Genomic DNA, 16,272 nt, shown 5'->3' with positions numbered 1-16,272 from the left:
CCAGAACAAATGTTGGCTGCAGAGCCCTGCCCCAGCTGCCCCCAACACCCAGCTCTCACCCTGCCTGTGCTGTTGGGCAGCATCTGGGCACTTCTCAAAGGTCTGAGCACCTCCCAAAACCTGAGGTACTTAAAGGGTGGGGGCCACAACTGGGGTGGTGGTGGTGTGTGGGGTATGACACGCAGTAAATGCTGCGCTGCTCTCTCCTCACTTGCTGCTGTGCACAGCCCAGACAGCAGTCCTGTGGCTGGCCCACTGTGGCTCTGGTTGATGTGATGGATACGCACAAGGGCAACTGTGCAGATGTTTCTTGGCTTTTGGGGGCCCGTCTCCACTACACTGTTATAGCTGGGGAGTGTGGGCTGTCCCATAGCAGGGCTGTCATTCCAGAATGATCTGTTATTTCAGACCCGTGGACCCTCGGAGCACGAGATGTCGGCTTCCAATAGGACTGGGCCCAGTCCCCTGACCTTCATCCTCACTGGGATTCCTGGTCTGCCAATGAGCAGCTACTGGATGGCATTGCCTCTCTGCTGTCTGTATCTCCTCATGCTCCTGGGGAACTGCACCTTGCTCTGGATGATAAAGACCGACCACAGCCTCCACACACCCATGTACTACTTCCTCTCCATGCTGGCCATGGCAGACCTGGGCTTATCTCTCACCACCCTGCCCACCATGTTGGCTGTTTTCTGTTTTAAGTCCACCTCCTTCCACTTTGAGGCATGCATTGTCCAGATGTACTTCATCCACTCCTTCTCTGAAATCGAGTCTGGGGTCCTGGTGGCCATGGCCTTCGACCGCTTCATTGCTATTTGCTACCCTTTGCGCTATGCCTCTGTCCTGACCAGCACCCTGATAATGAAGGCAGGAGCAGCGATCTTCGTGCGGGGCATCTGTGTGGTGCTCCCTGTTGCTGTCCTCATAAAGAAGATGCCTTTTTGCAGGTCCCATGTCCTGTCTCACTCCTTCTGCCTGCACCAGGACCTGCTGAGGCTGGTTTGTGGGGATGTCAGGGTCAACAGCGTGTATGGGCTGACCATGGTGATGCTCACCAAGGGCCTGGACTCCCTGACTATCCTCCTGTCTTACACGATGATCATCAGGGCCATCTTGAGCATCATCTCCCAGGAAGCACGAGCCAAAGCCTTTAGCACGTGCATCTCCCACCTCTGCGCCATCCTGATCTTCTACATCCCACTCCTTGGCCTGTCTGTCATGCACAGGTTTGGGAAGCACCTGCCCCCCCTCACTCACGCACTCATGGCCGATGCCTATCTCCTGGTGCCGCCGGTCCTGAACCCCCTTGTGTACAGCTGGAAAACCAAGCAGATCCGCAGGAGGATCCTCATCCTCCTCTGTCAGAGAAGGAGCCAGCAGCATGCCTAGCCCTGGAGAGACAACGTGCCCAGGTCAGTCTCCCCCTCCCTTTCCTCTCCAGGTAGGTTGCTCTCAGGCAATTCCCTGTCTCAGAGAAAAGTCACTCACGTCGTGTCGCTCCCCAGGAGAAATCAGTTACCCTGTCTGCAGTACAGCTCTTTTCCTTCTCATGGAGGGATGGATTATGGCAATTCACTGTATTCCACCTCCCGTTTCGGGAGGCTCCACTTCTCAGCAGCTCTGCAAGAGGGCAGAGCTGGGGCGGACATGCGATGAAGCTGTCCCTGCTCTGCAGGCGGGGAGAGGGGACTGCTGAGAGCAGGCTCTGGTCAAGGCACTCGCTGCTAATGGCACCTTTGGTCCCTGAAGAAATACAGTGTTACCAGACTTGTGCTTTTAATTACAAACATCCCCACATCCTTCGATTGTATTAAACTCTCAGTTCCCAGGGTTGTGTGATCACACGAGACTCCTCAGCTTTTGCTATACAAATAACGTGATTCACTTCTTCACAGTAATGAAGTTTTAACTCCAACTGCTGCTTGTACGTCTGCTGGTGCGAGAATTACCAGGAGATAGAGCCTTCAGCTCTGGGAAGGTGGCCATGAGCATCAGCCAAGTTCTACCTTTCCTTTTTTCGCTTTGGTGCATCCCATTACTCACATGCAGCTTCTCTCCTCTTGGAGCCAGCAGTTCCAGCACAGCATGCAGCAGGGCCACGATACTGCACAATGGTCTGGTTAGCTTCAGCTCTGATGGCCAGGATTTGGGTGTCAAAAGAAGGTCAAGCCTTCACAATCAGTGTTCCCAAAGGGTTGACTGGCATCACCCAGACAAAACTATGAGCTGTAGATAGCGTGTTCCCACGTTCCTGCTGAAATAGGCAAGCTGCTTTGATCTGCCAGCAAGAGGTTGGAAGCTGGGGACCTAACCACAGAAACCTGAACTCTCAGCAGTGTTACACTGTGCAAACATCCCATGCAAGTTGTTTTGTGGCCACTAGAACAAGCACTTTAATGTGTGTTTGGGTGTTTTGCTGATTGCAGTGAGTGAGTCAGGCTGGGGATGCTGTGGGGAAGAGCAAACACTGCTGTAAGCAGCTTGTGGATGGTGCAGAGCAGTTCCTGTAGGTGCAGAATAATTCCCTAGGCTGCTTTGAGGTGAATGCATTTGATGCTTGTCAGCTGTCAACAAATCTGGTGGCTGTTTTGAACCTTTCACCGCACAGGGAAAATCCACAACTGGGCTAAACTAAGAGCACCTCATTTGTTTCAACCAAGCCGTGCTGACTGACACTGGGGCTCTGAGCCCAAAGCAGCGCACGCCTCTCCTTCCAAGGACAGGCGTGATACAGCAATTTGTCTGTCCTGTGTTAAATGGGACTTCCCAGCCCTCCTGGAGATGGCTTTTCACTCACGAACAGAGTGCAGCTAATGTACGGCAGTTCCGAAAGGTCTGTGTGCTGAGTACTGGGATTTGTAGTAATATTCATTCGTATTTATTCCATGTTTGTATTTATTCAAAAATCATCTCACTCACTTTCCGGAGTATCTGGGCCAGGTACCTTGCTACCCTGAGGCTTGCATTAGCAAAACAAGCAGCTCCCCTATGCCTGCTTGTTCTCCAGCTGGCTGTGAGTCACGGCGGTTTGCTGGCTTCATTTAATAATTGACAGGACCACGCGTCTTCCCTGCGTTCGCTGTTTGCTTTTCTCTGTTTGACTTTCCACTAATGGCGCCAAAAGTAATAATGTACATTCCATTTTTTCTACAAGTGCTTTCCACCTGTCGATCCCTTTCTCTTATCTGCATTTGCTCAGCCCTGTACTTACATATTTGTGAATATATATTATTCACAAAATTCTCTCCTGCCAGCAGAAGGTGTAAACTGTCATCTTCACACCAGCACCTCCAATGCCAGGTAAGTACAGTAGCTTTGATAATGCTATAAAGGGATGTGAAAATAAATCATGTCCAATTGCTGCCTCACTTGCTTCTTATTCTGGTCAACATCTGTGTTTTTTCCAGTCTCACATTTTAATTGGGTCAGCAAATTTCCTACAGAAACAGCTAACCACGCACAACCATTGCAGTGGATTCAGCTGGTTTTGTACCAACAAATTTCACAGAGGATTTCTTCCAGGAAAGGGTGAAGACTCTACAGCAGCACCCCTTTCTTGCTGGTACAACTTCATCTGCTCTGCAGGACACAAAAACAGGCCCCAGCTGAACTCAAAGGGGGCCATAAACAACCTCTGAAACTGGGGCAGTTCTGGGATACTCTAAAGCATACCAGTGAGACATTTGGGACATCGTTCATTTTATTATTTTTCGTAACAGCCATATAACTCTTCTGTTTATGTGTCAAGGGATTTCATGGTTCTGAGGTCCTGTTTAGTTTCAGGGAACATTGTAGTAAATCATGAATGGAGTGATCTTGAGAAGGGTTACATGTTCACTGGGAAGAAGTTTGGTTTTTCTTTGGAACTGGACATGGGCTCATCTTCTGATCTAGTTTTAAGCCACAAAGTCCTCTGTTTACACCTCTATATCCGTATGTTTGCACATTGCCAGACAGAGCAGCTTTTAGCTCCAGTAAACAGATTTCATACATCAATCCCAGCCTTGAGAATGAAGTACATCATGGTTGAAGCTAAAATGAATGGAACATTTTAAGTATACGACACAGGAGCACCATAAAAGGAAATGCAGATTTTCAAAGTGCTCAGGAAAAATTCTAAAAATCCAGTGAAGTTCCCCTAGATGCAGCTCTGCGTTCAGCGTCCCAGTGGTGCTGGGTGAGTCAATGCAGTCCGTGGAGCTGCAGAGTATCTCTGCTGTAAGGTGAGCTGAGCTGCTCAGTAAGGTCAGGCAAGAAAACCTCAAAGTAAATCTCACCCTTGAATCCACATCTGACACAGGGAACCCTTCATCTTATATTTCACCCTGTGCATCCGACCCACTGGGGTGCTGAGGAGCTCTCTAGGTCACGTATCAGCCCTCGATCCGCAGGTATCCCTCAAGAAGCTGAAGTCTGTTAGCTGCTGGTGGGCTGTGCTGGGCAAGCTTCAGGATTTGCAGAATAATCCTAATCTCCAGCTGTGGGAGGAGGTGAGGCAGCGTGGCTGCCAGTGTCCCTGGTTGTTACAGCCCTGGGCAGCCCGTGTCTGCTGCCTCCTCCTCCTCCTCTCGGCACCTCGTCTGCGTCTCTTGGCCGTACCACTGGGACAGGCTCTTGCAGAGAAAGGGAGTCAATCCCTCTCAAAGTTGATCGATTTTAAAAATCCTGCCTCAGTGACTAGACAGCCTCTACAAGTCCCTTTTGACCAAATTGTCTGTGACTTTTGTGACCAGCAGAGGATGGGCAGCGTAAAACTGGAGCATCGTGGCTTTGATGATCTTTAGAGCAGTTGATAGGTGTTCGTCTCTGCTTCAGCTGCAGGGCACTGCATTCCTGGCTCGGGGCTGTAGAAACGAGAGTCCAGAAAACAGCATATTTTTAATCATCAGACATCCATCCTGATGGGCAGGAAAAATAATTGCAAATGCATGACCAGCAACAAGATTCTGACTTCACTCAGCCTCAATAACTCAGATTTCAATTACGAAATCTGCTTGATTCTTATCCCAGTGCCTTTGGACAGCAGAGCCACCTGATAACATCTCTCACTTGCCAGACTGAATTTCCACTGGCTCGGTGATGTCACAGTGATTTAATTTGAGAAGTGATAGCAGTTAGCAACGTAACCTCGTTACTATCTCACCTCATAGCTCTGCTTTCATTTCCTCAGTGCTGTTACTGAGATACCAGTGGTGGTATCTTCTTAAAATCATGGCATAAATCTGACAGCTCTGCTTTTTAAGAGACAGTGTTAACCCAGCTGACCAGGTGCAGCCTTCCCCCCAGCACAGACACTGGGAGACACAACATTTTAGCATGAACCAGAAGACCCTGCTGTTGCTGTTGTGGTGCAGCCCAGTGCCCTGCTCTGTAATGCAGAGAAATTACAGCAGACTGATAAAGGTGAATCAACATATTCGACCTTATCAGAGTGGAACTCTTTCAACCTACAGAATACAAAATATGTCAGTGAGATCAGAACCTGAAAAATGTTCAACCTTTGGAAAATGGTATCAGAGAATTTTGGCCTATCTAAACCTTGCAAGACAAAGACAAATGGGAAATACCTGTGGCACACATGCACCTTGATCCAGATGGGGCCAGACAACCTGGAAACCTTCTGTGTTGATTAATTCGCACAACTCTTCTTTTTCACTCTTCTTTTTCTTCCTGAGAAGGAAGTGTTCATGCAGGGCAGGCCATGGCTGCTTCTGCCTCCAGCAAGCACTTGGATTTATTTAACCCCATTTTAGACACTTGGTAAAAGTTTCCCATAAGAGTGCAGGTGCCTGAGCCTCCCACTGTCACCTCTAGCAAGAGATGGGCAGCTCATACCTATGGGCAGGGGACGTTTTTTCTCTGCTGGTGACACCGGGGAAAAGGAAAGCTGCTCTTCTAATACAGGTGATGCTGCTATGTGTAACAAGCCTTTCTTTCCACACTGGTGTTTTCCCCTGGTTCTTTGAATTTTGCTGTCTGTAGGTGCTTTCTGGCAATCGAATGGTCTCTCATGCAGTGCCTCTCCTGCTGGCCATTCCTGCTGGAGCAGTGCTGCAGAAGAGGAGCATGAGAAAGTGGGAACTGTGCCTGTAAGGAGACCTCTAAGGAGCAACACTTGTCTGACAGCCGCAGCATGCACCGCTAAGATTTGGGAGCAGGCAATGCTGCTCTCTCTGGGGCAGCAAGTTTCTCAGTTTTGCCTCAAGATTCCTTCCAATCAGGGGAAACTCATTGCATCCCAGCTCTTATTTACAGCCCTCAGATATGTCAGTCTGCCGGTGGAGGTTTGCTGTCCACGATGCTGCTTTAGTTTGTCTTTCACCAAATTGTATGCAGGTCATGTTGGCCTACATTCACATCTCAGTTGCCTGTGAGTCACGTCTGTCCACCAGCTTCACTTAATATGGGAAAATGAGATACAGGGCTCTGCAGTGTTTGCAGATTTCTCTCAGACTGTTTGATTTTCCACCCCACACATTAAAAGCAGAGAGTTTGCCGTCTTTGTGACAGAACTCCCTGTCCTTTTCTGCATTTTCTGAATCCCCTCATTGTATTATTTACCTGATGTACCTAGTCAGGCATTAAATATGTCAATGTTTGCCCATACAAGAGCTCATTCATTTCTGCAGGATTGAGCACCAGTGACCAAGGATCTCTTGTGTGTCACTCGTGGCAGCACAGGAAATTGGTTTACACAACTCCAGTTTATCCAGGGCTTTTGTGATTATTTCAATTAAAAACACTGGTTTTGTGCTGAAACAGTCCAGGTGGTTTGGCCTCTGAAAAAATTGCAGTTGTACAGACTTAAAAGCACTTTGTGCAGGTTTAACTGCTCTGTTTCCTGTGTAAGACCCTGTTGGAAAGGCACCGTGTGCCTCTGTAATTCCTTCCAGGCTCTGTGTTGAGGTCACCCAGCTGCTCATAAGGCAGTGAAGTTAAAGGGGGCCAGGTTTAGGATGGATAATAGAGCTAGAGACTGTGATGCTCCAGCAGATAGCTGACTTTTATTAGCAGCTACTGAATGAGGATTTTCTTTGCATATATCTCAGGATTTCGCAGACACCAGCATGGCTTTCACTGCTTCCCAGAATTTATATTGTGGGTGCAAATTCACAGAAACCTATCAGTGTTTTGGAAAACTGTATGATCAACATGATAATGAACACTAAATACAGAAACACAGCTGTATTACAGACCCTGGGAGAGGTTGGGAGGTCTTTAATCACAGCTACTGCACAATGCTTTTCTGGCAGGGTATTCAGCACAGGGCCAGAGCCAGTAAGGGTTTCTGCAGTTCTGGAAGTTGCCCAGAAGCCCTGTGCTGAAATACCTGAACAGAGCCACAACTGTGCTTCACCTTCCCTCAATCCTGTATTTTGCAGTTCAGACTGCAAGAAGTCTTGCAGTCAGCTCAGGTATCTCAAACATAGCTTGCAGGAGACCCGCTGTGTGGAGCCCTTTGCATCGTATTTTCTCCCCCTTTCCCTTTGAGGAGGGGGAGTGAGAGAGTGGCTGTGGTGGAGCTCAGCTGCCCACCCGAGTAAAACCACCACAGCCTTTTAAGCCAGGACTGTAGTCCTGAGCCCACCAGTTCCACCACCTCCAGCCCTCAACATGCACACAGCAGGGACCAGCAACAACTGCTGGCTGCAAGGAGCTGCTGGATCCCCGGTGTTTAACCCACTGCACCTGCCCTGGATGGTTACCTGACCCTACCTGGTCATCCGCAGGGCTCAGCAGCAGAGGGATTCCCCCCTAGCACTATGGCCCAGGAGAGCTGCCAGGTCCTTTGGGGGATCCTTCTTTAGAGCAGTTGGGCTGAGTCCAGGTCCTGCCGAGCTCTTCTCTTCAGTGCTATCTTTGGGCCCCAGTAGATGTCTGACTTCAAAAAACGTTGCGTCACTGCTTGGAGCTGCTGGTGTGAGAGCAGTCAGCTGCTCCTTTTGGTGGCAAGCGAGAGGACAGCCTGCCAACAAGGAGAAGACATCCCTCTTGTGCCGCAATCATCCCTCCTTCCAGGCAGCTGGGATATTTTTGTCCAGCTCAACACAGCCGCTGTTGCCAAAGAAAGCAGTGTATGATCAAACAGACTGTATTTTTGAAGGTTTCCAAAGCAGAGAAGGTTGAAGGACATGCCCTGTCTTCCTTTCTCCCCCTCTGCAAGGGGATTTCCAAGGTCCGGAGCCACATTTGGGGACACTGCTGGTTTGGAGGGACAAGAAACCTCCACAGTAGCATAATTTTCTCTGGGTTTGAGCACTGCAGCCTCAGCTATCAGTTCAGATCTGTGCATGGGCAGGGCTCCCTCTCAGTTTGTGGCCGAGAAAATCACCATGGAAATCACCATGCTAACATGGTGATTTCAGGTAGCAATGGTGATTCTGTTCTCCTGGATCTTATTAAACCCTTTCCTTATTTTTTCTTTGCATATCTCCAATGAGCATTAGCTTCCCGAGTGTTACGAGTGTTAATCCTATGTTGAACAGGGTCTTCTAAAGGCTTTTGTGTGGGAGGGCCAAGCCCCCTCCTTTCCCTTCCCTCCTTGCCATCCCTTCTCAGAGTCCATCACTAATCAAAGACTGAACTCTGGCCTATACAGTAAATATGATTAGGGCTGGCTGAGGCTCAAACTGTAAACATTTCCAGCAAATAGATTGATGCTGTGCCAAGTGGTGGCTGTGTTCCCCCTCATCAGTGGTTCTGGGAAAGCTTTTTTTTGTTCTTGTTTTTAATGGGAAAATAGAAGAACATATCTTTACATCCTTTCCTATACACATTCAGTACCTATGCCGCTGGGAAAAGGAATTAAGCAGCAAACTGGCAAATACAGCTGGGTGATAGCACACTATACAAAGATCTTCAGGAAGCTTGGGGCACATGGGTGATTCTTGAGACACAAATCAGAGGGAATCAAGATTTTGAGTATATCTAGTGCAAGATGAATCAATCTTACACTGCACAATAAGCATGTGGTGGAGTTACTTCAAGTCTGGTGATTCAAACAATATCAGTGTTGGGTGTTTTACTGTGGCTGCTGTAAGCCTGAGCGCTTTTCCTCATTCAGCCCTGGGTCTGCTGGATAACCCTGAGCAGTCATTTTCAACTCCAAGCCATCTCCAGAAGACCCCGTGCAACCCTTCTTATTGTGCCAATGCTACCAAGCTGCCTGGCATGCAGGTCCTGAGAGGACTTTCAAGCCCTAAATTCATGTCAGAAGTAGGTCATCTATCAATATATGCAGGGTAGGCAACGAGGGGAAATTTTCTCCTTGGCAGTTCCTAGGGGTGATGCTGAAGCTTGCAAACTGGATCATTGCTTCCTCCTGCAAAGGAGGGCCTGCTCAACACAGTTTGTCTGCATCCTCCCAGTGAGGGAGGCTGAACTAACAGCACTGAAAATGGCCTGGCATGTACAGTAAATGATGGTAGAGTCCAGGGGAAAGAAACTAAAGGTGCTAAGGTGCATGAAAGACGAGTGTGTGCATGCAGCTGGGCTATAGGGAGAGAAGGGAAAGACATACCATGTCATTTCCACAGATTGGGTCAGTCCAAAGAGAGTCAAGGTCATGCTTTGTCTTGAGAGCTGTGGAGAAAAATTCTGGAAGGGCCCTTGTGAGAGTAGCTCATCTGCACCTTTGCCCAGAGACAGGATCAGCTCAGCTGAAACCATTACTGAAATGTATTCATGAAAACCTTTGTGGTGGTGACTCCATGCCCATGCCCACCTGTTTCAATGTCCACTCCTTGCCTAGCCTCGGGTTTTCCTGCCAGCTCAGCCCGTGACACTTTGCCCTGCAGGCATGGTTGTTCCCATCTCTTTGCAGCATCTTTTTCCACTGCTGCAGGACACTCTCCTCTCCCTGCTGCTCCAGGGTAGCCTCCTGCTTCCACTCTGCACGGTGGCATCTCAGCTGCTCTGAATCCCTCACACCATGTTTGAGTTTTGTGTTTGTTATGGCTGGCACCCATGCAGCTGTCATTTTCCAGTGTAAAGATGTTCTCTGGCTATAGCTGGTTTGCACTGCAAAATAAGAACTATTCTACTGGATGAAACTAAAGGTCCCTGCAGCCTTTATCCTGCCTTGAAGAATGGCCATTAATGGGCATTTAGGGAGGTTTTTTGCAGTTGGTCCTTCCCTTGGCACATAACGCAGTGTCTAGTAATCAGCGTAGAAGCTTCCCAGGAAGGCCCATCATGGTTAATAGAAATGAATGAATCTCTCATGCATTAATACTTTTAATACTTTTTTGAACACATCATCCAGTGTCAATGAATGGAATCATTCCAGATTTATTTTCTCTCCCCTTTTCATTATCTCATGGACCTTTCTTGTATTGCCTTGTTGTCTCTTCTCAAGGCTGAAGTGTCCTTGTCCAATAATCCTGTTTCTGGAGGGATCTATTCCACACCTCTAATCATGCTCATTCTAAGATGTGTTTAGCTTTCATAGCTCCTCTTCCTCTCTCTCTCTTTTTTTGAGATGCCAGAACCAGCTGGATGAGTGTCATGAAGACTCAGTGTATTCAGCCACAAGTCTGGCTGTGAGGTTTAACAACCAGATAGGAGCAGACAAGTGCCTTAAGCCTGTGCTTGTAAATTATCTGCTCTTTGGTGCTGGAGACAGCTGGCACCAGGAGGTCTGTGATCAGGCTAGCAAACCCCCCGGCCTCTAAAAAGAGGTGGCCACATGCAAACTGCCCATGGAGGTGCCTGAACCCCTGCCTGGGAGTTGCTGAAGTGCAGTTGGCTCAGGTCAGCACCATACCAGGGAGCACTACAAAAATTTACTGGTGTTGATAGTGGGCAGTGCCCCAGTATGGTCTAATTTCCTACTACAGAAGTATCTCCTAGGTCCAGTGACTGGATTTACCATAGAGAAGAATGGGGAAGACCACTAGGTTTGCCCTTGTATGCCTTGGTCTGGCAGCCACAGAAATAGGGGTTAATAGCAATTTCCACCTCACAGCTGAGGTGGTAAAGATAAATTTATTACCACGAGACATCTAGATACAACAGACTTCTGGGACATCTGAGAGGATATCTGCTAATGTGTCTGTGTTTGGCTTTGTAATATTGAGTTTATTTTTATTGTGCAACATATTATGATTTTAATTAAACATTTCATGTCTCACTGGTTATAAAGAGAGGACAGCCAGCACCATTTCACCTCTGTTATTCCCTTGGAGAAATGCTGCAAACACACTCCTTGCAAAATTTATTATTATTTGCATTACAGATCCATTCTCACAATAAAAATTGTGTGTATTGCCAGCATGCTGCAGCATTGCCAGCCATAAATCACAGGAGGCTATAAACCCGTCGCCCAATAAACCATCAGGAGAAAATCATGCCTGCTGGGAGAGCATCATAAATGGAAAAGATCATTTACTTCACACACTATTTTCACTCGTACGTCTCATGCTGTTTACGCACGGGGAGCTCGGGCTCCGGCGGCTCCCGATTGATTGGCTGCGAGGCCAGGACGGGCCAGTCCTCGGGGCGCCTTATAAGCGCTGCCCTCCCCACGCTGCGTGGACACGGGCTCTTCCTCTGCATCGCAGGTCGTAAGGCACACGGGCCTCGCCACCGCACCTGGTAAGTTCCCTGGGCAATTAGCATCCTCTTCATCACCAGCACATCGCGCTCCCTCTTTTCCTAGTGCAGCGGCTGTGGTTTATGGGGCAGGACCCCTCGTGGGTGGGGATGTGCGCCCCCAAAGCACTGCTGGGGATGTCCACAGCACTGCAGGGGTCCTGTGGGGCTGGGAGTGCTGAGTGGGGTGGGTGGCTGCAATGTCAGCACTGCCAGGGAGTGCTGGCATGCAGCAGAGCTGAGATACCACTGGGGATGACCCAGCCATTGTGGCACTGCTCACTGCTGCGTGATGGGCTTCGTGCACAGGTCAGGCTGTGCTCCCCCTGTCTGATGGCCCAGCTCAGCCGGTGGGAATGGCATGTTCCTGTTCTTGCCTTTAAAGTCAACAGGAATTTGGCTTTGTGGGTGCTGTGTCCCCAGAGTCCCTTTGCTAAGCGTCCTCTGCTGAGCGACTGACCCTCCATTCCATTCAGATGCTCAAAACCAGATGTCTTGGTCTCATCCTTCCCCAGCCCCCGCGCTTGCCTAGGCTGAGGAGATGTCCTTAAAACACCAAGACTTTGCTGAAGCTCCTGCATGAAAATCAAGGTCAGACACAGGCAAGAAGGTGGCCTTTGAGTGACGGAGAGTGAAGGAGGGTGGTGCAGCTGAATTGTGCCTTGAGCAGGAGTACAGTTTTCTGTTGCGCCTAGGCTGGCTACTAATGCTGCTCAGGTGCTGCCATTAATCTTTAAATTCATACCCTCTTGTATGGGCATAGGCTTCCTTGTTAGGGCTGCAGTGTGAAAAGTGTAATTGCCCCTGCAATAGTCAGCTGGGACATGTAACATATGTGTGTGTTATATGGTATCTATACAAGTAATATACATATTATATATGTAAATGTACATAAACATGCATATGTGCTTTTATATTTTACGTATTATAAGTATTTTATACATTTATACATATTTATTTACTTGTATACATACATATATACACACATAAGACATGGAGGGGAAAAAATGCTTGGAATGAGATTCCTCTCTGTAACCCGTAGGAGCACACAGCAAAGCAGACACAGCTCAGAGAATAGCAGAGCTGGTGAAGCCAATTTCTTTTAGTGTTGTGTAGCATGGTAGGAGTTTCCAGTATCAAAGTCAGTTCTGCATGGAGGCTTTCTTGCAGAAGAATCCCTGACAGGCCCATTTGGTCATGACCAAACCTGGTTGGCAACCCTGCCCAGAGCAGGGGGGTTGAAATTAGATGATCTTTAAGGTCCTTTTCAACCCAGACCGTTCTATGATTCAATGATTCATTCTATGATCAGTCCTTTCTTTCCCAGTGTGCACTGTCTCTCCTTTTTATCTACTTCCATAACCCTGGAAAACTGTTGAATTTCAGTATCTCTGAGAGTCCTGGATATCTACCATATGCTGCTGCAAAGGACACAGTTAGACAGACATAGATGCACGCGTACACTTTTATTTTTGATTTTTTTTTAACCTGGTCTCCAAATGAGACCGAATTGCACGAGTCTGCAGATTAATTCTCACTGATCGGATGCTGTGGCATCAGCAGAAAGAGACAGGTCTTACCTCAGGGGAGGGCAAAGCTGCCAACTGGGACCCGAGGTTCCTCTGCACAGCTTCCTTTGCCAACCTATACCACTGTCGATGTGGAAGGGAAAGCACCAGCTGCCCTGTGGCGGGCAGCTTCATCCAGCTCTGTGCTGCCTCTTGCTCTGACAAGGCCCTCCTGTGCCTTGTCCCTTTGGCAACGGGCGGCAGGGCTGTGTGCCAGCTGAGGGAATTCGTGATGCTGATGTGTGACTTTGCAGTGATGACCGAGTGGAAAGGAAATGGCTATGGGACTCTCCCGCACTTGCCATCAGCTGCATTCTGCTTTTGACCCAGAGCAGGAAGATGTTTGTCCTTGCCAAGCTTTGGGATTTATTTGAGGTTTGAATCAGATTACAGGCTGAGAATCTAATGGAGCAAAATTATATTAGAAACATAATAAATATGTTGTGGAGGATATGTGTGTTTATTCAAAAATGAAATGTGTTGTGGTAAATCCTCTTGCTCATAATTCAGGTACTTTTTGACTCGCTTTTTTCATATCCTACAGAAAGTACAGTAAGTCTGAAGCCACAAATACTTATTTTCCTTTAAATGGCTCTTGTTTTCCACATCTGCTGCTTTTCCACATCCACCCAAAGAGCCTTTCAGTCACAGAAGGCCCAGAGAGGGTTCAGGAAACCCATTAGCCTCTCAAGCATCCTAGGGTGCATTGTTGTTCATGCAGTATAGGTATCAGGATAGTGTTGAGAAGGTTGAATCCTACAAGAGGACTGAAACCTATGGTAAGAGCACATGCTCATAAGCTGGTAGGAAAATTCAGGTTGGAGTGACTTCAGATCTTTAGTCCAATATCCTGTTCAGAGCAGGGCCAGCTAGAAGGTCAGATGAGGCTGCTCAAGGCTTTATCCAGTTAGGTCTTCAAAACTTCTAAGATCATATCACCTCCCTGGGTGACCTGTTCCAATGCTTGACCATTCTCACAGAGGAACAATTCTCCTTATATCCAGTCTAAACTTCACTTGTTTCAACTTATATATATATATATATATATATGAATTTGTATCCTCCTGTCACACACTATGCAGAACATTCTTGATAGCTTCCCTGTAGGTAGGGGAAAGTTGATTTCACATCTCTGAGAGGTCTTCTACAGGCCGAACAAACCTCTTTCCTTGACCTCTCAGTCTGGATCCTTGCTCTTCTGAATTGAGATCAGTGATGTCTAATTGCCTAATTCTCTGTCATATCTAGTCATCCATTTCCAAACTTGATATCTCAACTTAACACCAAGATGTAATTTTCATGATTTTCAGGTCCTTCAGTCTCCAGCGAGAACCAAAACCAAACCAGTTTCTTAGCAGCTTAGTCTTGGTTGGGGTGACAGTAGAAAAAACATTTGTTTACTCAGCAGAGCAATTCAACCTGTGGAATTTGTGGACAAAAGTAAAGTAGTAGCACTCAACCAAAAGATTTTAACTTTCTTTTTAAGAAAAACAAAATCTCTTTATTTTGAAGAATAAATGTTCATTCTTTTCCTTCATTTTATAGTTTAATGGACAGCTGAGAGTGTAGTCATATGTGACACTATGATAATTCTAATGATGGCTTAAACAGCACAGAGGCATTTTCACAGGTTGGTGGGGAGGTGGAGGGATGTGGGGCTTGTCATTACCCAGTTCTGTATTCAGTGGAGAGTCCAACTATGCGGAGTTTCTGTTGTTGATTTGTTTTAGGTATAGGTCATGTGAGATCTGAGCTGGGATGGAGCATGACTCACATACCACGTGGGAATTCAATGGCTCCTTCTATCAGCCTTCAGCTTTCCTCATGATGGGCATCCCAGGCCTGGAAGCCCTTCACCACTGGATCTCCATCCCTTTCTGTGCACTCTACTTTATTGCTCTCTTGGGAAACTGCCTGATCCTATTCATCGTAAAGAAGACCCAAAGTCTTCATGAACCAATGTACTACTTCCTCTCCATGCTGGCAATCACTGACCTGGGCTTGGTTTTATGTACATTGCCTACTACTCTGGGCATTTTTTGGTTTAATATCCGAAGGATTGGGTTTGATGCTTGCCTCACTCAGATGTACTTCATCCATATACTGTCCTTCATCGAATCCTCTGTGCTGCTGGCAATGGCTTTTGACCGCTTCATTGCCATCTCCCATCCACTGAGATATCCATCCATACTGACCAAGGCAACTGTCATAAAAATAGGTCTAGCAATTATATTGAGAGGCATGGTCTCCCTCCTTCCCATACCCTTCTTGCTCAAAAGATTAACCTATTGTGGTAAGACTGAGCTTTCTCATTCATTTTGCTTCCATCCTGATATCATGAACCTAGCATGTGCAGATATAAAGGTCAATGTCTTCTATGGTATGATTATTCTCTTATCAACTGTGGGGATGGACTTAATCTTCATTGTGCTGTCCTACATCCTGATCATTAAAACTGTTATCAGCCTTGCAACTAAGGAGGAGTGTCTCAAGGCTTTGAATACATGTGTCTCCCACATCTGTGCTGTCCTAATATTCTTCATCCCAATGATCGGACTGTCCATGATTCATCGCTTTGGAAAGAATATTCCTCCTCTAGTTAAAACTTTGGTGGCCTACACTTACCTTATAATTCCCCCTGCTCTCAACCCCATTATCTACAGTATAAAATCTAGCCACATCCGTGAGGCTTTGTTCAGGGCACTGTGGAGGAAGAGTGAATCTGACTGGTAGCTTCTTCCACCAGTTCTGCCAGACAGTGCTAGTGGACTTGTTTCTTGGTCAGAGTTAGTGGACCGGTTTCTTTCCCCATGCTGCATCCATGGGGATCACTGCCAGACAAAGGAACCGCAGATCCACTCAGACAATGTCCCTCAACCCAGAGCTGTGATCTTCATGTTTTGTCCTAGCATGATCTTTCATCCATTCCAACAGCCTGTAAGCACCCCAAGTATTTATGATAGTGATATACACAAATGGAAGCCCCAGTTTGAGGGAGACAATTACAGGAAAATGGTCTTCTCTTTCAAGCTACACAGTGGGGTGGATCAAGGAATATCTGCAAAGCATGTTATGCGTGTTATGCAAACTCTAGTAGACAGCGTGTAAACTC

General features: G+C 47.3%; 1 protein-coding gene across 1 annotated transcript; it reads left to right on the top strand.

The window, feature by feature from the left end:
* Positions 1-432: 432 nt before the first annotated feature.
* On the top strand, positions 433-15,893 carry LOC311220421 (uncharacterized protein; the record flags this gene model as incomplete). Its single annotated transcript, XM_084303941.1, has 2 exons — positions 433-1,383; positions 14,925-15,893. The coding sequence occupies 2 exons, from the start codon at positions 433-435 to the stop codon at positions 15,891-15,893; spliced, it is 1,920 nt and encodes a 639-aa protein (XP_084160067.1).
* Between the last annotated feature and the right edge of the window lie 379 nt (positions 15,894-16,272).

Source organism: Netta rufina (assembly GCF_964035555.1).
Source record: "Netta rufina genome assembly, chromosome: 1".
NCBI lineage: Eukaryota > Metazoa > Chordata > Aves > Anseriformes > Anatidae > Netta > Netta rufina.
The sequence above is the reverse complement of the archived record's forward strand: the minus strand, read 5'-3'. Positions and strand labels throughout refer to the sequence as shown.